Here is a 26,555-nt window from a genome sequence, read left to right as displayed (position 1 = left end):
TTGTTGAACCTCACACCATTGGCCTCAGCTCATGGATCTGGACTGTCCAGGTCCCTCTGTAGGGCCATCCTGCCCTCCAGCAGGTTGACACTCCCACCCAGCTTAGTGTCACCTGCGAACTTACTGAGGGTGCGTTTGAGCCCCTCATGCAGATCATTGATAAAGATATAAAAGAGAACCGGCCCCAGCACTGAGCCCTGGGGGACACCACTTGTGACCGGACACCAACTGGATTTAATTCCATTCACCACCACTCTCTGGGCGCTGCCATGGGAGACTCCTTCCTGCAACAAACCAGCGTGTCGTCCTGTTTCCTCAGCCGTCAGACCTCAGATATGAAAAAACCCACCGAAATTCATGCGTGTCATACTTTGCTGCTTGCCCTTCCTGGTCTTGAATCAGCGCTGTTATGTCGGGAATTCATTTGCAGCCCTTCTCTCATGGTAATAGAGGGGTTTGGACTATCCTTTGTAGAGGTGTAATTCGGCTGGGTGTCATGGCAAAGATGAAGCATGTGCCAAACTGAATCTGAGCACTACATCTCCTGCCTCCCCACGAAGCACCGCTCAGCAGTGGCACGCTGACGCACAGCTGCCTCCGCCGCTGCCTGCCCACAGGAAGGTATGCCAAACACTCATTTTTCACTTATTGAATCACCATCATTAACCACGATGCCGCCTGTTGTACAGACAGCTCAGAAGACAATTCGCAGATTACCTGAAGCAGAAACCTCTCTGCAAACCCTCTTTTTTGGGGGTAATTGCGTGGTGGGCGGCAGGCGGGGCAGTACGGCTCTCGGTCAGGCGGCGGTGGCACATCTGGCTCCCGGGTGGTGCTGATGTGGGGCGGAGGGATGCTGGGCTCTGCCGGCGTGGGTGCGCTCCGAGGGCCGGTGCCCTGAGCTACGGAGCTGTTTTTCTCAGTAGCTCTGTGAGCTAAGCTTAACCTAGACCCACGAGGAACCATTGCCATTAACAATGGAAGTTTTTTGATATTTAGCTATAAAAACACAGCTTTGAGTAACTCATTGTAATACGTGCGCTGCTGATCCCGGCGGCTTTAGGACAGCGTTCGTGCACCGCCACCACCGTTGTGCTCTGTTACCTTTATCAATCACTTGGGGTTAGATTTTAACATCAACAGCTGTAGGAAGAAGCTGGTTTGGGTTTTTATTTTGTTGTAATTTGGATGGCAGGCCTGCAAAGGGAATGCTTTGTGAGAGAGATGGTGATTCCACTTGCCTCCCTGTGCACAAATCCCCTTTCTCTGCTTTAAGTGATTAAACCCAAACCCTGGTGGGGATAGCTGTGTGAGCTGGAACAGCAAGGATGCGCCAGGGACGGCTTGTATTGCTTTCCAAGCAGGGTAGCGATGATGCTGATGATTATGGAGGGTGGGGGAAACAAGCCATTTTAACACCGATTCTCGCTTCTTTGAAAAAGACCCGATTTGATTTCAACTGAATTTTCACTGTGGCTAAATTTATTACCCGTGATACTGGACAGAGCTGTGGTATCGTACTGCAGAATGACCAACATGGTCAACATGACCCTATTAAATCTACTGCATCTGTTAGCTGCTTGCTGACCGCGGAGCTTCTGATTCCCTCAGCAGGGTTTTGTGCTGAGTATCTAAAAATCCTCTTCGTAATCTGAATATTCGGGTTTTGCTATTGTGAGTCCTTCTAATCCAGTGCGTAAGAGAAGCTGATAGCTGGGATGTGCTGTGCTGCCGGGTCATTAGTTGGCTTCTTGGTGAAAGTTTAGACTTAAAAACAAGGACCTTTTTTAGTAGTAAGGGTAACTGGTTACTGGAACAAATTACCCAGAGGTGGTAAACTGTCACTTGGAGCCTTTAAAATACGATTTGTTACTTTAGAGAGAGAGAGACTAGTTCAAACTGGACTTGTTCAACTGTAGGGTGGAACAGCTGGGCAAAATCCATGGGGCTTGGGCGTGTGGGAGCCGGGGCAAAGCGACTCTTGCGGATAAGGATGATCTTCAGTGTTTTTATGTGCCCTGGAGGGTTCGTGCAGCCGCGGGCTGTACCGCTTTTCACGTGCTCCAGCAATGGCTGTCCCGCTGGCTGGCTCCACTTGGATCTAACAGGGAGTAATTGGTCCCACAGTTAGTGTTTTATGTTTCGTTTTATGCAAAAAAGGTCAAGAAACTTCAGATGGGCAGAACTTGACATCCTTACATCTGAGCTGAGACCTTGGTTAGAATTAGCTGTGGTGATTTAAGGTGTTAATGACAACAGGGTCCTTCCCTGTAGCTGCAGAGGTGCTGGTGTTCGTCGTGCTCGTCCTGTTCTGCCCTGCTGCGCCAGCCCTAACAAAGGAGCCAGGTTAGTAGCTATATGCGCTAAACTGTTAAATGACTGCAGCTAAATTAGCAGAGCGTTTCACGTTGCAGCCTTCAGGAGGAAATTCTCCGAATACTTTTGACGAGCTTCGGTACTAAAATTTTTTGAGTGCCAACAAGGTGGAAATAAACTGGAGCTGCCTTGCTAAAACCTAATGGGTTTGGGTTATACAGCCCCTTCTGTGCTAATACGTGGTGTCGCTTAATAGGAACGGATCAACAGTATGCAGTCGGTGTTGCTTAGGCTCTAACGTAGGCATATGTGTGCTTTTCAGGGCGTTTTACGTAGGACTGGCTGGGGTGCGGGCTCAGGAACTGAACGTCCATTAGTGGAAGCCATCTCTTGGTTTTCCTCTCATCCAAAAGGCATCTGGTCCTCGTGCACCGAGGCCGTTCCGGGCGGTGAAGCCGGGGACGGCAAAGTGGAAGCGATGGGTGGACTCGCTTCAAAAGCGTGCTCTGGCTTCGCGTTAAAATGGTAATGTAGGGGCACCCAGGGAGAAGTAAAATGGCACTTCTTGGAATAGCTGAATGTTTGACTTTCTACATAATAGATGAGTATATATCTTAGATCCAAAGATATTCCCGGAAAAAAACACCCATGTGTATGGGGGTGTGCCATGGGTTCGGTAAAAGGGTCGCGTTGCAATAGGTGAAGCGGCGTGAAAGCGTCGGAAAGAACAAGCGGCTGCAGTCGCAGGTTTATGTCTCGGAGCAGGCTTTTAGTTTGCTCAGTGCCAGTTGGCAGGTTTCCGATTTTGGGGTGAATGGCCCTCTGCTACCTCGGGGTGCAGGCAGCCACCTGCGGCTTGGGACAAAGCCGTCGTGCTCGACGCACGCTCAACGGGGCTTTCTAGCCTGCCTGCACCTTGGGTTTTGTGGCTGCCGAGCATGGGAACAGCAAACTAACCATTCAATAAACATGTAGCTTTATTCTTGACTTTATTTGGAGACTTCAGCTTTCATTTTTTTGAGCGTGGAGTGAAGAACAGGCCAACATCGGGTCTGCCGAAGGCTGTGGCGTAGTCAGAACGAGCTCCTGGTTTTAATTTCAGTCACTTTTCAGTTACCTTTTGTGACGAGAATCAAATTACTTGATCAGGGGGGTGACAAATCTTCAATAATTCATTAAACTTAATGACTTTACAACATCCTAGTTTTTCCCCCCTACGATTTTGCTTAATTTTTATTTCTGCTGTAGAGTGGACTCCGTGTTTTAGATTAAAGGCTGCTCATCCAGGTATTTCAAACCAGCCCATCACCTGGAGAATTGATAACTGGCGTACCCTCATTTGAGTGCTGCTAAACGGTTTTTCTTCTCAACAGGATAATTATATTGATCGTGGCTTAGAACTTCAGAAATTGGATTGCGGTTGCATAAAGTGTGTTTCAAAACTCTAATATAAGCTATATTATACAGGGAAAAAAACCTCCCAGCAAACCCAGACCATCGCTATTGTTCTAACGCTCCCAATTTGATACAAATTAGGGTATTTTCGACCCAGCGTCTGCCTAAAAAGAGAGAAGCTGCCACTGCGTCTTGGCCCCTTGCCCTCCCTTTAACAACAGGGGCTCACGCGAAACTCGCTGTATCGAACCGTGGCGAAATCCAGCTCTCAGTGGGTGGGCCTGGAGACTTACTCGAAACGTTGGATTTCATCCCCGAGAAATGTTTGATAAGGATTTTACCTTTAAAAAGAATTGATTTTTGGCTTTCGACTGACTGCTCGAGAGCAGCCTTCTGTGATAGCTGGGTGTGAAGGCGTGCGAGGGAGCACTGTCGCATCGGAGGCACAGCCCTGCGGGCTTCTAGTCTGCATAATCACTGAAAAAAAACCCCCAAAACAAAGCAGCTGGCAATGTACTTGATATGAATAATACCGGGTTTACTTTGAGACCCTGAATACCCGTTTACCTCTTTGTCTCTTGTTTTTCAGGCTGGACGCAAAGAGAGAAGCGATGCGCTGAACTCTGCGATTGATAAAATGACCAAAAAGACCAGAGACTTGCGTAGACAGGTAATGAATAGATAAAGTTGATACTTGTTGAGACAAATGAGTGCATTTCTGTATGTTTGCCCTCTTGGAAATACGTTGTCGGTTGATTTGGTTCCCGTGGGCAGTGGGCTTGCCTGCTTGTATTTAGTGAATTAAAAGCTAGAAGCTTCCGGTGCCTGGTTCACGGGGAGCTACGGGGTGGAAATGTAATCCCCCATTAACTGTGGAGTAAAGATGTTGGATTCTTCATCATCCTCATGGGAAGAGAGATTATTATTTTTTTTAAAAAAAAAACCCAACCCTCCCATTTTATAGATTTTGACCATAATCAGGTACGTTGTATAATTCTCCTGGTATTCATCTCAGTCTGTTTTCTTTGAGGACTGTATTTATGTAACATCAATCTCTTGTCCGTTTGGTTTTTATAGCAATATATTCCCCTTTTCAAGTAAACGTGAATATGGATCAAGTTTGGGGAAAAACGTTTTGATTCAAGTAGAAAAATAACCAAGTTAAATCAGCCTGTTGTTTAATCAGTTGAGGGAAAGCAGCAAATTTACTCAGACAAAACCAATATGAGCTGCTAAATCAATATTTGTGGCCAAACTGGTGACTTGCACTTACATAACTAATCCGTTTTTTCAAGGAGATTTTATTTAAGTTGAAGCAAAAAGGGTATAGACAAGACTTAGTGCAGGGAAAGCCTTGGTCACACAAAGGAAAAAGGATCAACGACAAAAGTACTTTAAGCTTTCCGTATTAATACAGTGAAAGGAAAATAGCAGTGGAACATTACTGAAAAATAACTCATTCTTTTATTTTTATTTTAGCTCCGCAAAGCTGTTATGGACCATGTATCAGACTCTTTTCTGGAAACAAATGTTCCGCTTTTAGTATTGATTGAAGCTGCCAAGAATGGGAATGAAAAAGAAGTTAAAGAATATGCCCAGGTTTTCCGTGAACACGCCAACAAATTGATCGAGGTAAGATGGTACAAATTAGAATTAAATTATCACGAGTTAAATTAAGGCAAGACTAGGCAAAAAACATTTTTCAGTTCTGTTGAAACAAATAGCAAATTCTGTAATAAATTTGCTTTTAATATTTTATTTTAATGAATTTAAATACCATTTCATTTAATATTTAAAGAGTTAAAAATGTAAGCTTATCAAAAAGCAGCAGCTACTGTTACACAACCCATGTAGTTTGAGATATTCTACAATGTGAGTATATTATGCTATTACCTTTGAGCTGTTAATTGGAGATGGTGATGCGGCTTAAAGGAGACTATGGCATGGTTGTTCTGATGTACGATTTGACCCGTTGCTTGAAGCCTGGAGGTTTTTTCTCTTCAGTAAAATACCAGTGGATATAAACAGACCTTTTATGTGAAGACTTTTAGAATGAAAACCTGCTTGTGTGCGTGTAAAGAGCAAACAACAAACAACCAGCCAACTGGCAATAACAACAAAGCCCATCGCTGCCACCCGTTCCTAATAAAACCCTAAAGGCTCTCAGACAGCTGTTAGGGAAGACTAAAGCTAATCTGCGGGAAGATCAGCTTAAATGGGACCGGCCTGGCTTAATTAAAACGCATTAGAGCTCATTAGTCTACTATTACAGTTAATAGTTTTCCAACAGGTAGTGTGTTTACAAAGAGCAAGGGAAGTTCGCACCCTGTATTCCTGGATGCATCTCCGTAACCTCCTCCTCTTGCCGTTGTTTTCGTGAGCGTTTTGTGCCTGTTGATGCTACGAGGCAAGGAGCAAACATCTACAGGTGTTGTTGAAGAAACATGCCACTAGGAATGAACTTCAAAACCTCCTCCTGTGCGCGCCGGTGTGGTTTGAGGCATCAGCTGCCTCGTGCGCTTGACCTCAGCAGCGACCTGGGAACGCTCCGCCGCTGGTTCATGTGGTGTCACTGGGGTCGATCCGTGAGTCCCTGTGTCTCCTACACTCATCGGGAATACTTTCACACAGCTTGACAGATTGCGGTTCCTTAAGAATAAGACTTATCGTACATCAGAAAAAGTAGTTTCTTACTCTTGCTCGATCCATTTTTCTCGCTGTTGTTAAAGCCTATGGGGCTCTGAGTGCGGTGAGCAGCTGCCCCGCGCTCTGGGGCGCATCAAGCTAGTCCAGCTCTTCAGAGTTGCTGTCTAAGCAAGAAAAATCTTTAATTCTTCAAAGGTATCCGTTCTTCGCTTTTGGCCTGCTGCTTTTCGGTGTAAATGCCATCTTCATATAGTTTGAAAATTATTTTATTCTAAATTTGAAGTAACTGTTTGACAAACCAGTGCTGCCGTGCCCTGCCTTGGCAGCAGATACAGCCCTTCCACCTGCGATGGTGGGAGCACTTTGAAGCGGGTTTTGTCTAAAGCTTCCCTCCTTCCTGGTACAAGCCTGATTTATCTAGAAAATTGTTTTTAGGGCTTGTTTCCAGGAGAAGTTGACTGGCATGACAATAGCAGTGCTTATTCTGCCGCAGTCCTGCCACCTCTCCAGTGGATGTGTGGTGTCCGCACGTGGAGATTATCGGCATAATGACAAAGGAGTAATTGTGCTGCTCCGTCCGCGCGAGCTTCTCTCCCGCCCTTGCTAGGTGAGCCCTTTCTCCCTGCTCCTTCAGGGTACGTGTGCCGTCTGAAAAGCAGCGGGGGGCTGTCCTCACTGGCATGTAAGAGTGGTTTTTACTGACCTTACCCTGTGTGCAAAATGCCGAGCTGCAAATGAGTTTTACAGAACCTCCCTTCAGCAGCCAGTCTGTCTTTCAACAAAGACTATTCCCCTGCAAGTCTGCATTAAACAATATTTCTGGCTGGCATCAAAAGGTTCTGCTAAAATGATATGCTGCTACAACAACTTTTTGAAGGCTTGCTTATTGCTTTTGCTGTCTAAAATGTAACTATAGCTATAGAGTAGCATGATCTAGATGGCTTATAAACCTCTTCTGTGAATGTAGATGGATTAATATATACGCTTAGCTTCGACAGAAGGGGAATAGTATTCCTGCAGAGCCCTTGTCTCGAGGGGATAGAGAGCCACTGCGGAGTTGTATGCAATGTCAAATTTACCGTGAAGGAAGATGAGTTGGGGTGGGTTGCACTTACAATGTCTCGGCGTGTCTCTGCCAGAATGGAGAAGGATGTTTGCGAGTTCCAATATAATTCTGCTCTCGGGTAGAAGACTCGGCTGCGGGTATCTGGAGAAACAATAAAAGTTTGTGTAAGTGCAGAACAGAAGATGTTCCGCTTGGTGAGATGAGAAGTGATTGCTTCCACCTGTTCTCAGTGGCAGAGAAGTGTGCCGGGGAGTTGATCGTAACTCCCCTCCGAAACGCTGCGGAGTGACTCAAGGCATCAAATGTGACAAAACAGCTGCAGTGCAGAGTGGAGCTGTGTTGTGTATCACGCCGGGATCGACAGGCTGCTGTGGCTGAGATGTAGAGGAGGACGTGTCCTTTCCTTTAAAGCTGAGCGATGGGAAGCCACACACGAGACCTGCTCTGCGCTAGTAACTGGGAAGATCCCTCTCCGAATTAGGGAGAGGTTTTACACCTTGGATTTAGTGCCCCTTTGTCCTGTGACCTGGAGGAGTCAGTGCTGCTCTCCTGGTGAACCAGCCACTAGAGGGGACTGTGATATATATATTTTTTTAATTATTTTTTTTCCCCTGACACTATAGTGTTGCAGGTGTTGGCGAGACAGGAGGAGTGGCAGTGCTGGTTCTGCCCTGCGTTAGCACGGGGAGATCTCGCTCCTGCAGGGCAGAGGTGTTTGTGGGCTGGCCGAGAAGCTGTAAAGAGCTGCAAGCACATGATTTGCGTAATTTTATTTTGAAATGTTCCCTTCTTGGCAGCAGAGCACTGTCAGCTTTCTGGTTCCTAAACTCCGGGCAAGCCAAATTTGACCAAAAGGTGCCATAACCACAAAAATCTGATTTGCCCTCTGTGTCTGTATCTTCTAGAGTAACCGCACCAAAGCCGCGTCCCACAGGGCTTCCAGCTGATTTGTTTCTCATGTAGGAAAACACTAACCCCCTTATCCTGCCTTTTGAAAACTGGGAAACAGTAAAATAGTAAAACAAGACTTGTCTCAGTTGAATAATACGTTTGAAAGATAGCTTTCAAAATTGCTCAGTACTAACAGTCCATTAACTACCTAGCGCTCTGCCGGAATTTTGTTAAAGGGGTTTAATTCAGGAACTGAGAAGCCAATTTAAATGCAGCACACAAGAATAACAGAAAAGACAGCGTTTTGCGAACCAGCGCCAGAGAAAGTTAAATTCACTGGCGAACTATGACAATCTTCCTAATTTCCTGATTGTAAAGAACATACTTAGGTTCCAGTGGTTTTTACGGCGCTGGATAAAGTAGCCTTGGCTCTGCGACCTGAAACTTTGCTCTTGAGGAAAGGCAGCTTGGCATTGGCATCCTTAGATTTAGTGTTCCTCCCTCGAAACTAGGCTGTCCTGCAACTCCGTGCTCATTTTTCAATGACGTCACTTAGCGCCACGCTGACTTTTTGTCTGTCCCAGTCTTTGAAGCGTGCTTGCGCACCAGTTGCCTTTGTACCGCTCCCTGTAGTCACCGCAGTGGCACTTCTGGCTATTCTCTGATAAGTGAAAAAGCCATAAATGTTAAGAAGAAATATTTTGCTACACTCTTGAATGCTTTAGAAAAATAAAAATTAGGTTGTCTCTTTGTCACTGTTTGATCCTGTGTAGTTGTAACGGAAAAGTTTTTCAGAAATTAGGCAGCTGAAAGGTAGGTGAGGGCAGAGCCCAGGTGAAAGCTTACAGTAGCTGTTTGTGTGCTGGAGAATATTTTGGAAAAGAGGAGTTTGTAATTTCTTAAAAACAGTGAATAATCCTGTCTTAGAGGAATGAGTCCAGTGTGCCTGTGTCAACACGTCTCTTCTTGGAGAAACTTCGGTAAGACCAGGGAGGGAAAAGCTCTCAATGATATTTCATAAGCATCAATGTTTTTCCAATTGCTTTAATTTATCTGAAAAGGCTGCTCTGTGCCTTTTTTTAATGCACTGGGTTGTATCTTGCATACGGAGAGATGATTTTCTCGTCTTCAGTGAAAAGCCATGAACAGATGCAGACTGCAAATTTATTTGCCTGGAAAGAATCACATTTGGGCACTTGCAACTCCATCAGCTGTCCGTAGCCTCTCGCGCTGACATTTTCGCCTTCTGTTGCCCTGACTGTCTAGCCTCACGTCCTGCAGTAATTCTTCAGACCTCCGTTTAAAAATAGCCCTCTCCAGAAGCCCAAAGCCTTGCACGCTCGCAGCGTTTTTATTGCAATTTAACCTGCTTTGCCCATCCTCGCAGCCTATGTATTCTTCAGAGAGCCTAACAGCTGCAGGTTTTTTCACATGTGAAAAGCTTTTTTTTAAAAAAAATAAATCTGAAGGGAGTAAAACACAGCCTGGGTTTAAAATAATAGCGAGCTTTTGGACTTCAGACACAGCAAAGGTTTGGAAAAACTGAGGTTTACCTACCCTCTGTCCATGAACTTACCTGGGCTTACGTAGTTACCTCTGTGATAAAGGTACGCACTTAGCGTTTGGGCATCTTACGCGTTTACTAAAAATGAAGCGTGGAATAGAAGTATCCAGCAAAGCTAGAAATAAATCTGGTCTCACAAGATTATCCCTTGTGTCTAGGAGTGACCCGATTTCCCAAGTTTACAGGAAGTTTATGAAACTAGCATCTTTGGCGGTGGGAGTGCACCGCCTTTGCTCAAATCTTTAAATATTCTTTTTTCGCGTTTGCCATCAAAGAGATCCATCAGTCCTGCCAGACGGCGATGCTGTTGGGTGAAAACTGCGCAGACAAGCATAGCACTTGACACCCAAATCAAATATTGACTTGGAATGTTTTCCTGAATCTTTGGGTATAATAATCTCTCGAAACTCAGCATTTTCCAGGCTCGGGTCGTTGTCAGGCATTGGGGTGTCTCAGCACCTGTTTTCCTGTTCACTAAGCTAGTTTATGGGGGGGGGGGATCTGCAAACTCAAGTTTGTCTTTTACTTGCTTTTATTTTGAAGGTAATTGTGTATTACAAGAGAAACGGCCTTGCGCTATGGTGCGGAGAAGAGAGACAGAGTTAGTCCAGCTCGAGACTAATTTCCCATTTTAAGATGGAGAGCAAAGCATCTCTTCCAGAGAACAAGCACGTTCTCTGTAATTTGTCTGCAGATAACCTTGGCAGCAATTTAAAACAAATGTCCTCAGTAAATGACCAGTATAACTCTAATGTGCCCTCTAAAGTGTGACACTCTTCAAGAACCGATGCACTTTCCTTGTAAGTTCATTTTATTAGTCAACTAATTCATAAATAAATTAAATTCTACTCGTAGAACATGACTTCCTTACATTTATAATCAGTAAAGTAGGAAAGCCTCGGTGGCAAAAAGTTCTTCCATTTTCCAGCAAAACTGGATATACAAATTTAATACATCATGCATAAGTAAAGGCAAATGACCTTTTAATAGGATAACTTTTGTTCTTGTAAGGTTGTTTTTGAGGCCAATCTTCTAGTGCTACGCCAAATTATGTATGAAAGGTCTGTGCAGCGCCGGTAGAGACTAAAAATCATGTTGGAAGAGGAATAAGGGACCTCAGGATAATCTTTCTGTCCGGATTTCGCTGTGAGTAGCCCGGGGAGAAGCGAGGCGATCAGTAACCTGACAGTGGAACTGGTGGGGGAGATGAAGGGATTGAAGAGGAATTTGAACCCTCGCATATCTGGACGGCGATCGGGGTGTGTGGTGACATTCTTCCGTTAGCAGATCAGCCTGGTTAGCTGCTGCTACCTGGAGGAGGGCACTCATCGTGTTGGGCGGTTGCTGAGAGCGTGGGGCTCGGGCCAGGGGAGGTGAAGGCGTGCGAGTTGGAGTTGAGTGAGGTTAGCGTTTGGAAAACTGTGTTAATGTCCTCTTACTCCACTAGAAACAGCCCTGTATTCACTCTGTTCCTCTCTCCTTTGGAAGCAGAAGCATTTGGGGAAGGGGAAGTCTTTAAAGCGTCGGGAAGCGTAAGCACAGCGAGTACAGGTGCTGCTGACGTGCTGCCTTCAGAGGCAGGTAGAAAGCAAGAGTCCTGGCATATTTTATTTTCCAGCTCTTTGAGTCTTAATTCCAACAGCATTTTAAAGTAGCTTTTTGGGTACAGCTTTTATAGATGTGGCACACATGTTTTTATTCTTGGTATATAACTAAAAGCCTCAACTCGCGTCTGGACTTTCATCATGGTAGTCATTAGCAATATTGGAATATTAGTCATGTAGTGTCATCAAGGAGTTGCCTGAAATCTGTGTAGAGCTCGTTCCTCTTATTATTTTGTTGCCTTCTTCAAGAGCTTGATGTACTTATACTTACCATTAAACTTCCCATGAACAGTTGTCTGAATTGCCAAAAACGGGTTTAAACAGCTAATAATAGGCACCGAGCTGGAAGCCTTTAGTAAGATCATAACGCGGCACGCTCTGAGTGATAAGCGAAATGAGATAGGAAAGAATCATGATTTCCACTTCGATAAACGCAGAGGCTTTTTTGGATGAGGATAATTATTCAGGTACTATCCAAATATCACTACTATAAACTATTTTAAAGAAAAACATTTGTGTTGCTGAGAAGCATCTAAGGTGAGGATTCGCTTTGGAAGTTTTAGCTGAAGATCAGATCGACTTTACACATCAGCGGTGTGATTTCTGTCATGGTAGCTCAGATCGACTTGTGTAACTCGTGTTTTGTGCTTATAACAACATTTTATCGCTTTAGCTTGTTTGTCTGAGGAAGGAATAGTTCCCGTGCCAATAGTTACATCTGCTGCTACAGCTGCATCTACGAGGGGCACGGTGCCCACGTAGCACACTGGTGTTCCTTCACCAGCCCTGCTCTCTCCCAGGTCGATGGAAAGGATAATCTCCCAGACTGGGAACGAAGGTGTTCCTGTTCCATACTGCGGGTATGTTTTAGGCTATAGGGGTATTAGTACCCTGCAAACACCTCTCGCCCCCTCTTTGATTGAAAAACCTTCCTGTTGGCAGGAGAGAGCCGGGCTCTCCCTTCTGCGCTTGCTGCTCAGTAAATGGAGCCCACTGCGGTTTGCTGTGATGCACAAACTCTGGATTTGCCCAGCTGTGGGAAAAATTCCTCTTCTTTATGAAACCTTGACGACGCGCGGGGCTGTAGTGTGGTGGAGAAGGACGCTTCCTCCGGGTATGGAAGGAGCTCGCCGGCGTTGAACGGAGTTTTTCCAGACAGCTCTGCCTAGAATGGCACCAGGTAGCTGGAGACAGGTAGATTTAACTAGTTTTTTAGACATGCAGACAACTTGAAAAGTGCAAAGTTTGAGATTTGGTCCCCAAAGAAAGGTGATTACCCGTGAGTATTATAGGGAGCAGAAAGTACACGACATTTTGTCTCTGATCGCCTCCCTCTTTCAGTCACTTGCCAGCCTGTTGAAATAAAAAGCCTTGAAACCCCCAGTTCTCATTGTCTAAAACTTTTGAACCAGGAATGAAAACATTTTCCGTGCCGGTTTTGTTCCATCCAGCTGAAATTTCCCCTCTGTGTGTTTTATAACCAGCCTTGAAATTAAAATTGCTCTCATCTTCTGCGTGAGGTTGCGGAGCTCTGGAAATAGCAGTTATCTCAATTTTAGTCCACCATTCCCTTCCATGCTTTACATCTGGAGTTTTTCTGTGTGCGCCTTGTTTTATTTAAAGACTTTTACTATTTTAAGTTAATACATTGGGATTCTCTTGCCCACGACAATCTCTTGCAGGGTACCTTCCGTGGAGCTGCAGCCACTTGCAACTACTTAAGGCGTATAAAATCACAGAGCAGTTGACAGCCTGACTCCCGGTAACTTGCTCCGGAGTCCCTATGGACTTGAACTGAAGTCCTCCTGCCGTCCCTCCGCGCATTAAAGAAGTTGAAACTGGTTTGTGTAATTCCTAATTAGCTGTGCCTCTGCAAAACTAGGGAGTTTATAGGATTATAGCTATAATGCAGCCTTCTCCCTCATGCAGTGTCTATTAGGACCGGACATTAAAATGCTCACATTTGTCTTGAATATTGAGTGTAGTGTCCGAGCGAATTAATAAGTGTATGGACTTACTGAATAAAAAAAAGCCTTTTTTTAAGAGGGATGGAAATAACATAATTGACACATCTCTTCTGAGAGTCCTCAGTTGCTACTTAGTTTTGCTGGAACAGTTGTTTCTGCAGATAAATTAATTTCATGGGCTCTGACTGTCATGAAGTGAATCTGGCCTGTGCTCCTGATACGGGGGAGGAAGAAATTAGATGTGCTGTATTTGCATTCTGTGAGAATACCAGCTACACTTTCCTTTAGCAGGTCCTCAAGAGGAATATGTTGAATGCCTGCCTGTCCGTTCCCCCCCCCTTTAAAATGGGTGATTTTAAGCTGGTTAGAAGTGGGAACTTGCATTCCCAGAGAAACTGTAAGATGAGAAGCAAAAAATAGAAGAAGAAGATGAGGGTTTGAAGTTTAATCAGAAATGAAGGTGCCAGGAACACCTTTGAAAAGCTTTGTTTCCTTTTTGTTGAAGTTCCAAAAGTATCTATGTATAAATGGGTACGGTTTTGTTATTACTGCATAAGGGTTTGTGAACATCAGTTACGAGAGGATAGTGTTAACGCTAAACTGAAAAGTTAAGTTTTTCAATTGTAAGACCATCTGAAAACTCTTAATTGCAACACTATTTTTACAACTGCAGTTTCAAAGGAGCATAGTCAGACTCTCAGAATTCAATTAGCGTATGTTTGTCTCCTCCACAGCGATATACAGTCCCTCCTTATAACAATGCTGTGGCAGAGGCAGCTCTGACAATTCTAAATTATGCAACAATAAACACATTACAGAGCCGCCTTTGCATTATTCCACTGCCGGGTGATTGCAGCCCGCACCCCTTGAGGAGGGCTTCGTGTCGCTGAGCTCCTGAAAAAGCCGTCCCAAACCTGACCTGTAAAGCAAGGAGGGAAAAGTTGGTGTTGCTTCTCTGAAACCAGTGCCGGTGCACGAAGCAGAGACTTTAATACAAACTTTCAGTGGCAGCCTTTGAAATCCTTGAAAAAGAAGATGTCATACGTTAGCGATTATAGTGCCTTTTTTCTCTTGCAATTTTTCCTCTCTTATTGCAAAAGCACTTTGTCAGTCCTCTAATAAACAGTTCCATGTAAAGTAACCCCTCTACCTAAGCTAGGATGGCAGCGCGAAGAGAAAGTTTAACAAGGACAAAGCTGTAGCAGTATTTCTCGATGATTTTCAACAGTGTAATTTAGGAAGCCTGACCCCAAGCTTGGGTAGTTGAGGCTGCTGTAGGCTTTGAATTGCTGGAAGACACAGCTCCTTAGTCATTATCTGAACAAATTTCAAGTTACAAAAAAAAATCAAATCAAATCAAAAATGTATTTCAGGTGCAAAAGGTAAAAACTGCCTATTGTGAGAGAAGGCAGTTGTCTGCACCAGCTGACAACACAAACATAGGCTGCCAAATTGTCACTAATGGAGGAAAGAACTGCTTTAGAAATGTCAAGATTTTTTCCCGATTTAAAATTAGTAAATTCTGAAGAATCAAAATAACTGGAATTTGAGATGGAATCACTCTGTGACAGATGGTGCAATTATTTTTTTTTGTATATTGGAATTATACCTTCCTGCTAATAACGTATTCCCGATGGACCCTCTGCGCTGAGACGGTGCCCACCTCTAGAAGGACCCAGGGAAGTAATGCCTCCTCTGAAGGCATCCGCTCATCTCGCAGTCCTCCGACGTCATCGTTAACACCGCTCAGGTTTGAGTTTCTAAAACAGAGCAGCACGTGAAACCCGCTTTTCGGATGAGTTGGTCGGGCTTGGAGCTGTACCTGGTCCCGGTTCCTTAGTTCAGGTTGCGGGAATGGTTGTGCCTGCGCCTTTCTCGCGAACGTTCGCTGCGGTGGGCACCGGGGGTAAATTTAAGCTCATTCATTGAAACAGCGGCAGCTGCTTTGGGCCTGTCCTGCCTTTTGGGATGCAGGAAGCCATCCCTGGGAGCTGGCCGTGCGCTCTATGCGCTGACAGACCCTCGATACCGCATCAAAAAGATGCTTTTAAGTTGGGCTGTCGGTGCCGCTCGAGGTCTCTCTGATCCACCTCAGTCTGGTTTCTCTCGTCTGTCTTCGTTCCCTGTGTATTTTTAACTTTGTTCAAGACGTTGCTCGTTATGGCTGATTACACTATTTGCAAGTTTTTTGTCTCCGTTGCTGCCTGTGCCAGTAGTGCTTATGTAAAGGGGCTTGATGATACTGAATGGGAGGAATGAACAAATGCAGCGGGAATTCAATTGCTATTTTGCTCTCAAGCACAAGTGTTCTTTCTCAATCAAGTCTGACCACTTACTGCGTCAGTCAGCCACCGTGGTGGAGACACACAGAAACTATTTCATTTACATTTAAGGGGAAGTTTTCTTTGCTTGAGGTGCTTCATTTTACTTGAAAGTATTAGAATTGTATAAGATTTTCAAGTGCTCTGCATGCTTTAAAACAAACTTGGCGGTAGTTGATCTTTAGCTTGGCTGCAAAATCCTATGTATTGTATGTACCTGTCGAAAAACGGGCCAGCAGTACCCTATCCTCTCTACAGACAGGGAGTTTGAAGCTATTTGTCAAATATCACACAGGAGTTACTGATGATGGGTGCTTTCGGATGCTTTAAAAATTAAATTTCTTAATCACGCAACCATTTACCTCTGCTGTTACGTGCAATTTTAGAATTCATGCTACAGAGCACCTGAAAATCGATGACAATTTGAAATACCTCATTGTAATGTCATTTACAACTTGATTAATTAGTTGACATAGCTCTTAAATTTCAGATTCTAAGAGGTTTGTGAGCGTTTTCTAATAGTGACAGTGCTTCCCACGGGTGAAGTAAATCCTGGATTGCTGTGAATTTAGGGCCGTGTCCTGCAGCACTCCAGAGTCATCTCCGCTGCGGCCACATCCCTGCTTCGCTCGGATCTTCGCCGAATAGTTTGCTGGGAAGTTTGTGCGCTGCTCTGGCAGAGCAACCAATCCGCCGAAGCGAATAGCTTTCATTTGGCCGAGCACGCTGAAATGAAGTGTTGAGATTTGGAGACGCAGCAGTAGGATGGGATGCGGCAGCCAACAGTTGGATTGTCTTAAACTGCCAAAGACCCTCAGTCAGGGAAGCACACACGCTTCTTTCATAAAGGTTGGCAGTCCCGGTTGGGCAATTTCTAGAGAAGAATTGCCATCAGTGAGGTATTCAGAAGAAAAATGACTGTTCAAAAATGACTGTGCAAAAAAGCAAAATTTCATCGTACCATGGCGGGGACACTCAATTATAAACTTCTTTGCCTCTCTGTATTCAGACAGAGCGGGGTTTCTGTGCGCTTGATTCATCACACTTGGCTTGAGAGAGAGCACAACATCTCCAGATATCGGAGAGGCTGATTTTGTGGTGCTTCAATGTCGCTTTTATTCAGCCCCTACTCAATAGAGCTTTGTGTTCTTCTCGCTCCTAGAGATTCTAACTGCTGCTGCGGAGGCAGAAACGACGTGAAAATATGGACCATAAAAGATATTGGCAAACTGGTGTTTCTCAAAAATATGACCTGTGCTTAAAACAACAGCAAAATCTTTATTTGACTTTTAAATCATGGCATCTTGTTGTCTTTTGATATTTTTTTTTTTAAATTTTTTTTTTGAGCCTCTAAACAAAAGCATAATATACTCCAGCTCGCTGTGAACTAGGGATTTAAGGCATGGCAAATCTACAGGGAAAAAAACCCCACTCTGTCTTCAAAATAAAATCCCTTTCTGACAGGGCGTTATCGAGAGCCCAGCTGTTGGGTGGTAGCGCCGGGCAGAGAGGAGCTGTGCTGGAGACCGCAGCAAATGTGATTTGCTAAGAGAAAGGAGGGAGGAAAGAGCCTTGGCTAAGCTGGGTGCACGCTGCCCCACCTCGCCAAGGATCCGAAGACTTACTGCAGCTCCACCTCTTAACTTGTTGGTCTTGTCTACGAAGATGAGTGGAAAAGAAAGTTGTGGAGTATGACACTGATATTCCTGAAAGTTGGCAGGGTTTTCTATGTCTTGTTGATGCTTCATAGTCTTTCTCTCAACTTCAGTTTGTTTTTATCCAAATATATGCCGTTGCATCTGTTTACTTGGTCGTTCGGTGTTGGAAATGCCTCTCTTCTTGACAGCGCGCGGTTTTTTGTCCTTTGTAACTTGATTTGGAACTGGAGGGAGGAAGAGGCTATGTGCTTTGCAATGGGAACTTGCTTTTCGGTCCCAAAATTAATAACGGGATTGATGAAAAACACCATTCGAGTATATTGGCGTGTGGTTGATGGTTTGTGGGACAGTAATGTATTCTGTGTGGGAACATCTGTTGTCAGGGAATGGCTCGGGGAGGGGGAAAGCACACGAATAAGCTGCAGATACTGCTTCCAAATGCCTTGTATACAAATGCACAGGATAGTTTAGTTAAAGGGAGAATGGAATTTCCCCAGCTTATGGAGAAAAGTATATGGAGCAGCCCGGTCCAGCGGTGTTACTGAGCATCCGCCGGCTCGTGGTGGTGCTTTTAGAGCACGTTCACTGGGGGCTTTTGCAGGTTGCTCTGTCTCCAAAAGGACAGTACTCGGTGTTCATCTCGGTTCACTTCGTGCTATTTTTACAGCTTTCGGTGTTCAAATGGCTCAGAATAACATGCTTGTCATTCACCTGTCAACTAAGAAATGTAACTTACTTTAGACTTCCTTCCCCTGAGAGCAGCTCCGATATGAAGAATATCTTCAATTACCAAAAAATTCTGTGCTGTCCCCTTCCCGTGTGCTTTTGAAAGGCAGGTGTTTACAGAAGGTCCTCTGTTTCAAGATGCCCTAGTTAAGGATGCTGCTTTGCAGCAGGTCAAGGTTTCGGAGGAAAGTTTTAGCATCACGAGGTACGCTCTGTGCAACACCAGCAAAGCAGCTGCAGCTTTGCAACACCACTGCAGCGATTGCGTTGGTGAGTTGCTTGATGAGCCTCCGACTTGTCTTGTGTGCACACACAGCAAGAGGCAGAAATGTTTGAAGAAAAAGAGAGCGTCCCTGCACTTATGGACACCAGAAGACTGAATCCTCAGATGCACGGGAGCTGGATTGGTTTTTCGATTGTGTGATTGCCGCTGTCTCGCTCATGTGGGAATGGGCTTTAAGCTGTAACTTCAAGTGCTGCCGATGGTGCTCTTGTACCTTTTACTGGAGACACCTTAACTGAATCAGTGGTGGCAATGATCTGCCTGCCTTGTCTGAATGGCTGTAGTTTTACTATCTGATGTGTTCTGATTTTACGGCTAGAGAAGGAGCTGATGTCATCAGCGGTTTCAAAATTGGTTAGAACTGAATGCATGTGGATGCTTTATATTCCGTGATGGGTTACTGGTCAATGTTGGGGACAGGTAAAATGTTTCCTACAGAGGGAAATAAAATCCACTTCTAACAGTTGTGTTTTGTTTTCTCCCGCCTCTGACACAGGTTGCCAACTTGGCCTGTTCCATCTCAAACAACGAAGAAGGTGTGAAATTGGTTCGCATGTCCGCCAGCCAGCTTGAAGCCCTGTGTCCCCAGGTAAGGAAGAGCGTAAGAACATAAGACGTACCCTAATTAGTTGGGCAACTGGTCCTGCTTAGGCCCTGTTCTGGCCTCTTGGTGTCTGTCTGTGGACTTGCTGCAGAACTTGACTTTTCCTTAACGTATGTAGAGAATGAAATGCGGCGTAGGCATCAAGACTTAGAAACTTTAAAATACACGGCAAAGTAATTAGTGATACAAACGGGTCTTTTTTACATAATAGCTCCAATTTCATTTGGCCAGGATATTCTAGTAACCTGCGAGACAGTAAACTGGTGAAGCTTCCGTGGTTTACTGTGCGCATTCATGCTGTGGGATGATGTCTTGTGGGGACGCTATCGCTGCTCCTGTGCAAGCTGTAAGATGAATTATAGATATATTATTTTTTGCCCGAGCGGAATATAAATATGCCAAAAAAATCTTCTCGATAGGGTAGGATCAGAGGAAGCTGGCTCTGCATGAAGAGTTTGAACCTGGCTGAGACTACTTTTTAATTAATAACATTTTAATGGAAACAAGGAAATTAAGTTTATATAAGCATCTTCTTCCATTTTGACAGCCCTGATGTTTTAAATGTCAACAACTAGATACTTGGATGAACCCCTGAAGACTACAGTGCACTGTCAATTCTTGTAATTTGCATTTTTTTAAAAGCAACAGGAAATTCAGATCTAAAACATACAAATAAGCTGTTGTTGGTAATGAGGAGCTAACGGAAAATACGTACTCAAAAGAATGGTCAAATGGCATCTTATGAAAATAATGTGTATTCTCAGGATTATTTGGAATTTGTTCAGATTTTTCATTTATATTGGTCCTTTTAAAACCGGTTGAAAGGAAGAGAGATAAGTACCCTTGTACCCGCCTCAGCGGGAGGGGAATTTTGAGGGAATAGGTGAAGGTAGTGTGAAGAGCGGGACTGTCTGACCTTTGAAGTAACAGTGCTGCTAACCAGGTGAAGATAGGCACCTGAACATAAAACATTAAATACTGTCTGTGAGGCCTTTTGTCATCCCGGGGTGGACTTCTGTGGTTCCCGCTCCCAGATCAGCCCCTGGGGCTGGTGCGTGAGCTGCCTTGGCTGTGCAGTTCGTTGCCTCCCACGTGTTGCAAGCGGTGTGTACGGCGTGTTAAAACCAAAGGGCAATTTTTACGGTGGGAAGCGAGCATGTGGAAGAAAAAGCTTTTAAAAATACATCTTATCTGCTGTAAGGGCTTGCTCTTTCCTAAAGCAACCGACTAGGCTGGACGTAGTTTTTTCCTTTTTGTTATCCCCAAGAATATGGGCGTCTAATACACGGTGTTCCAAACAAATGCTGATGTTTTTGAAAATAACCATCTCGGGAAAGTTAGGTTTTCTTTGAATCTAAGTCTTTCTGGTAGTTGTCCAAGACTGTGGGGGTGTTTTTCCCCTTCCCATTGCTGAAATCGTGTGTATTTCAAACTCTTCTATCTTTGTTTTTCCAACAACTGCCTATTTAAATAAATCTACTCCTTTATGAAATAAACACCACGATAGTCAACATGAAATAATTAGCGAACGATAGTCAGTAGTCGCCAAACTGTAGTCACGTCTGAAGTGCGGTTGTTAACCTTTAACTCGAGGGATTATGGATAATACATTTATTACGCCTTAGAAGCTTTGATTATCTATAAATGGATGAGGGCTATAACTGATGGATTTTTGGCTTTGCAAAGGTCGCCTGTCTGAACTTGCGAGCCTTTTTTTCACTGCACAGTCATGCCTTAATTTCAGGGTCATCACCGCGAGGTTGGTAAATGACACTATAGATGTTCACAGCACTTGAAAAGAGTGCTTTTGTATTACATTACACGTTCTCTGGTTGATTCCTTAATGCTCTAGGAGTATTTAAACATGTTGTGAATCCTGAGAGATAATTGGGGCACCTGTCGAAACTGTTTTACAAATGGCATCTGTGTTTTCTCCTAACAATACAGAAGTTTGTCTTCTGCCAGTCTAAGTGATGCCGCAAACTATCATCCTCCTTAACTGCGTTACTGAACGGTCTGTATAATTCCTAAATGCTTCTAGATACAAAGAACAGCAGAGTGGGGTTTTGCTTCCTTTTTTTGGACAGTTACTTGTTTACTTAGCAGTTTATTCCTGATGAGAATTGCAGCTGCTTCTTGAATCCTTTTAGGTGGCTATGCTGAACAAACGGGTGAATTAGGCATAAAATACAGATTTAACCCAACATTATCTGCTTTTTTTTTTTTTTTTCTCAGATGATATTTTTACAGGAAGGTGCTGGATTCGGAATGAGTTAAGTCAATCAGTAATTACAATAGTCTCTGAAACTCAAGTGAATATATCAATATCACACAGAAATATGATGTATGAAATTTAATTCAAGGGATTGCTGTGGTTGAAAGGATGAAACTGAAATTTAATGCACTTGAGTAAGTCCCCAGGTAACCTCTTAAATAGCTTAGCTGAGTAGTGGCCATTCTGGGAGTAGGGAACTCCTGGTTAAAGAATGATTTCTGCAGAAATCAATCTGTGGAGTTAATTATAAAAGCTGTATCTCAACCAGAGCAGTTATTCGATCGGTTGCCATAACTGGCCTTTTGGAGCCGGCAGCGGGAGTAAGGACCGTGCAACACTTCAAACTGGTTGGGGAAACCTTGGAGGTTTTGTCGGTACGGACAAGAATTCATTCATTGCCAGTGTCACCCACGGGTTCAGATGTTCTCAGGTTTGAAATTCAATTCTTTGAGGAAACAGAAGATGTGGAAAAATTTTTATTTGAAAAGCCTCTACGAAAACAAGCAGTTAAATTTGTTTAGTGTGGCTGTGTTACTGAAAATCAGCTCTTCCTCAGGAGTAACATCATCCTTCCTGTTTGTGAGTCCCCAGCTAATTAACGCAGAAATTAATGCAAAGTTGAAGACTCAGTGTGATATTTAGAGCTCCTTTTGATGGTGCAGGAGGAACTGTTAGGAAGAGCTGTGCGTGCTCCGCAGTAGCCGGCCGGGTGCCTCGTGCTAGGCTGGGTTTGCAGGGGACAAATAAGGCAGCATTAGGGGATCACGGGTGGTTTTTTCTCCATCAAGCCTTGACTTACATGCTGCCCGAATTCTTTTTTTTGAGGAAATGTGTTGCTGAAAGTCTGTATATTGAAATGAAACAGCTTTGTCCAGCATCTCGCAGCAGTTACCTGCGGTCCGGCAGCTTCATGCTTTGCTAGGTGGTGGGGGAAGCGCATCTATAGTGGCTTAAGATGAAAGAACAAAAGTCATCCGTCACTACAGTTAAATGTGTTTGTTTGTGGGGTTTTTTTTAAATAAAATGATTAAGGTGTCTTTCATAATGGAAATGGAAGCGTACTGCTGTGATTGAGGGACTGGAGCATCTCCCGTATGAGGAAAGGCTGAGAGCGCTGGGACTCTTTAGCCTGGAGAGGAGAAGGCTGAGGGGAGACCTTATTACTACCTACAAATATCTAAAGGGGGGGTTGGAGGAGGATGGAGCCAGACTCTTCTCGGTGGTTCCCAGTGACAGGACGAGGGGCAATGGGCACAAGCTGGAACAGAGGAAGTTCCTTTCCAACACACGGAGAAACTTCTTTACGGTTGGGGTGACAGAGCAGTGGCACAGGCTGCCCGGGGAGGGGGTGGAGTCCCCTTCTCTGGAGGTTTTCAAGCCCCGCCTGGATGCAGTCCTGAGGGATGTGCTCTGGGCAGTCCTGCCTTAGCAGGGGAGTGGGGCTGGGTGAGCTCCAGAGGCCCCTTCCAACTCTGAAATTCTGTGATTCTGTGTGAAACGCCTGGAATGGTTGCCTGTGCTTCCATTTGCCTAGCAGAGCGCTGGGGGGAGATTTCTTTGCCTTCTTGCTAAACACAGAGCCTGCCAATGGTAAATTAGTGAAAGATTTTGTTTATCTCGACTTGAAAACCTGGATCCTCGCTCGTAACTGTGGCTTCTGAGTTGTGTTTCCAAGAAGTGCTTGCTTTGGGAGCCTGCAAAAGCTGTTTTGTAACAGCATTTTGCATTAAAAACGTCGGAGAAGAGAGCTTAACCATAGGAGCGTTTCTGATCAGACAAGCTGTAGGTGTTTAGAAAGCAACGGTGGAAATGCCCCAGTACAGCTCTTGAAAAGGAAGAGTGTTGCTCCAGCCTTTTGATGTGACAGTCTGCTGTCACTTGCAGCTGCTGTCACCAGCTATACGTTGACTTTCTCGTTCTTTAAATCCTCCATGAAGTTCATCTGTAGACTTCTAATCACCTTGCAGTCAGGCTGGGAGTTTTAGAAAATAATTGCGGATTCGAATTTCCGTCGGGTTGGGTGCGTGCTTCTGCCAGCGAAAGCTGGAGCCCATTGATTGCCCCTGAGGCTGCTCATCCTCTGGGCAGCGGGCTGCAGGAGCAGGGTGGACCTGAGCCGGTGCTGGTGGCCTTTCTCCTCTGCTGTCCCGATAGCTCATCCTCCTTAGAAACCTTGGGAGGGCAGCAGGGGGTGTCTCTGCCGCTCTGTTGCACGCCCGCTCCGTGCCTACCGTAGCACAGCGTGTTCGGCACAGCTCACCGGCCCCTGCACAGTCAAGTGAGTGGCGCCCATTAAACAGACTCCAGATATTTCTTGGATTAAATTGCACGTTTTATAAAAGTAAATTGGCTCTCATATTAACTTCTTGTTTTAATAATTGCTGTTCCACATCCTTACATGCCGATTTTGAAATGCTTCAAGAGCCATTTGCTGCTTATAGATTTCTGAAGAGACAGATGGTTCCATATGCTGATCACACCTACTGACACAGCCAGACAAAATACCAAAGCATAAGGAATCCCATGTGGACGTTCCAAATAGCACAAAACCTTTTGTTTGAAAGTTGCAGCATCTTAAGAGAAACAAAACCCACCCTCCAATCCACCCCCTCAAATCAACCAAACCCACACGTGACCAGCAGACTTTCTCTCCTCGAGTCCCCAGTTACTGCCAGTTCCCCGGTGGCTGTTGGAGAAGGAGATAACTTCATTTTCCTTCCAGTAAAGACTTAATGTTGAACAATTGTCCCCTATTTTCTCCTCTCTGACAGATTTTTTTTGGATGTACTAACTAGCAGATCTGTCTCCAGACTGTTTAATTACAGGTGCTTGAAACATTTTATTGGCATTGAGTAGAAATGCTTTTATATAAAAACTTAACACTTGGGTTGCAGGTTTGTATTATGCAGGCTTGCTGGGAAGAGGAGCCAGGACAGGACAGGAGTTGGCCATCAAAGAAGTTGATGTTGACACTCGCTCTGTGCGTAACTTGCAGGAAAGGGAAGTGCTCAAAGTGCCTTTTATACATTAGATGCATTAAAAAGAAGCAAAGATAGGAGAAAGGGATTTGATTGTGTAGAAAGAGATCCGTCAGTGTGTAAGGACCCTATGTGCTCATGGCAGGCATAGTGTGCTCTGTGGAGCGCGGTTGCGGAAGAGCTTCCAGAACAGACACAGAGTCCCTGAAACTCCCAAAGCTTCAGCACTTGGGAGTCAGTGAACTGCACAATGAAGCAACATAAATGGACACCAAAACAAACGGCATCAAAATTCTTGCAGCTTCTCCATTGACTGGTCCTGTGGTATCAGTCCTCAGCTACAAGTGAAAATGCTTTTTCCATGTACGGGGAGGTGGATAGCGTAATTATCTATACACAATATGCGAATAGTAAATCCTGCGACAGTAGTATATGCTACACTGGAAAAGGTCATGTTGTTCCCGTAAAAGTGTGTGTCTGCGGGTCATTATAGCGCTGTAACAACAGGAGTAAATATCTGTGCGGAGATGCCTGCACTCGCTCTGCGCGTAACTCCCAGGAAAGGAAAGTGCTCAAAGTGCCTTTTATACATCGGAACAAAGTATTGGAAATCAAAGCAAACTTTTCCTCCTTTTGGTGCTTCAGCCTCTGTACACTTGCTGGTCACTGCCATTACAGCTAGAGAAAGTGCAGAACAATCTTCTGTATGTTTTGCTTCCAGGCATTTCGGCTCATCAGAGTCCGCAGAGTGCTTTTTGCTGTATCGGAGTGTGCAGGGGGTGAGCACGCGTAGGCATGTGGATGCAAACTTGGGGTTGGATCTAACTGAAAGCGACTTAAATGTCCTGCTTGTGAACCTTTTTTCCCCGCTCAGAGCAAAATGCAGGGAAGGAGACGTGAGCAGGGTGAGCACTGGAGGTAACTTTGCCATCTGGCGTATGTAAAATTAAATTAACGAGCGGCGTCTTACAAACTGCCCGTAAGCAAGCTATGCTTTCTTTAATACAGAAAAATACAGGTGTTAAAATCCACCTGAGCAGGGGGAGTCCCGATCGGGCTCAGCTGGCGCGGCAGCTTGGATGGCAAGGTTGTAAATTCCTTTGTTGAGCATTTGGAAAGCTATGAGCTGAGGATCGTGCTTGGGCTTCTGCCTCACAACACACCCTCCCCTGCCGCAGGAGCGCTCTGGGGGGCAGCAATAAAATAGAGCCAATGAGGGACACTGCGGCGTGCAAGTACCAGTTTTGGCAGGTGGAAAAGGGACTTCTGCCACTCCGCCTTGCACTGAGCTTGCTCCGAAAGGCGACGCTGAGATCGCTGCTCTGCCCTTGCTCGCTCCCGGATCTTCTTCCCAAAGCAAACTCGATGCTGCCGTCTGCCTGACCGGCTCCCTTTCGCCCACTCCAGAATAAAACTGATTTTCACAACCCAGCTGGGGCTTGGTTTGTGGGTCTCCCTTTTGTCTCTGCCCCTGAGCTGATAGCTGATGGGTGGGTGCCGGTGTTATTAGCGTTGGGATTTTTTGGGAGGTTTTTGGGGGGCTTTTTTTAGAAATACAAAGTATCGTAGATTTGAAGGCCCCAGAGCTACCTTCCAACTCATTACCCCAATGCCGCAAGAGAGCTGGTAAATTGAGATCTTTATTTAAAAACAAAACCCAAGTGAGTTATTCGGGAAGTGCAGATACTTTGTAAGGATATTTGTGCAGATATTTGTAACAAACAGGGATGTATTGAGGAGAGAGCAGAGGGCTGGGTGTTTGTTTTAGAGCTTTTGCAACTGAAAAGCTCCTCCTTGTTGTGGCGCAGTAGCATCCTAAAATCTATACTGGAAGAAACAGAGCGAAGTCAAACCAGTTGCAGAAAGAAAAGTGTCCTGTAAAGAGCAAAAAGGCCCTATCAGAAAGACTGAGGCAAAAAATAAATGCTCACAGCCACGGAAATGGGGAGGTATGTGGGTTGCAGACGCTGTGTGCACTGAGACTGTGTTAAGATTCAACAAGTAGGGATTGCACTGCAAAATGAATAGGTGATAGTTTTCTTCTCTCACAGCATCCCAGACTGGTGGGGGTGGGAATGGCCCTCTGGAGCTCCCCCATCCCCCCCCCCGCCAGAGCAGGGGCACCTCCAGCAGTGGCACAGGACGGCGTCCAGGTGCATTTGGAATGGCTCCAGAGGGGGAGACTCCCCCACCTCTCTGGGCAGCCTCTGCCACTGCTCTGCCGCCCTCACAGCAGAGAAGGCCCTCCTCAGGTGGAGATG

At 45.0% G+C, this 26,555-nt stretch overlaps 1 protein-coding gene across 3 annotated transcripts in view; it reads left to right on the top strand.

The window, feature by feature from the left end:
- CTNNA1 (catenin (cadherin-associated protein), alpha 1, 102kDa) overlaps nucleotides 1-26,555 on the top strand; it is a 106,678-nt gene that overhangs the window by 51,184 nt on the left and 28,939 nt on the right. For all 3 annotated transcript variants that reach the window (XM_009880723.1, XM_009880721.1, XM_009880724.1), the window contains 3 exons: nucleotides 4,301-4,381; nucleotides 5,191-5,343; nucleotides 18,934-19,026. In XM_009880723.1, the coding sequence (XP_009879025.1) occupies nucleotides 4,301-4,381; nucleotides 5,191-5,343; nucleotides 18,934-19,026 (327 nt within the window). The remainder of the gene's footprint in view (nucleotides 1-4,300; nucleotides 4,382-5,190; nucleotides 5,344-18,933; nucleotides 19,027-26,555) is intronic.

This window comes from Charadrius vociferus, unplaced genomic scaffold, assembly GCF_000708025.1.
Source record: "Charadrius vociferus isolate BGI_N301 unplaced genomic scaffold, ASM70802v2 scaffold822, whole genome shotgun sequence".
NCBI classification, from domain to species: Eukaryota; Metazoa; Chordata; class Aves; order Charadriiformes; family Charadriidae; genus Charadrius; species Charadrius vociferus.
Note: the sequence above shows the minus strand (reverse complement) of the source record. Positions and strands in the feature narration are given on the sequence as shown.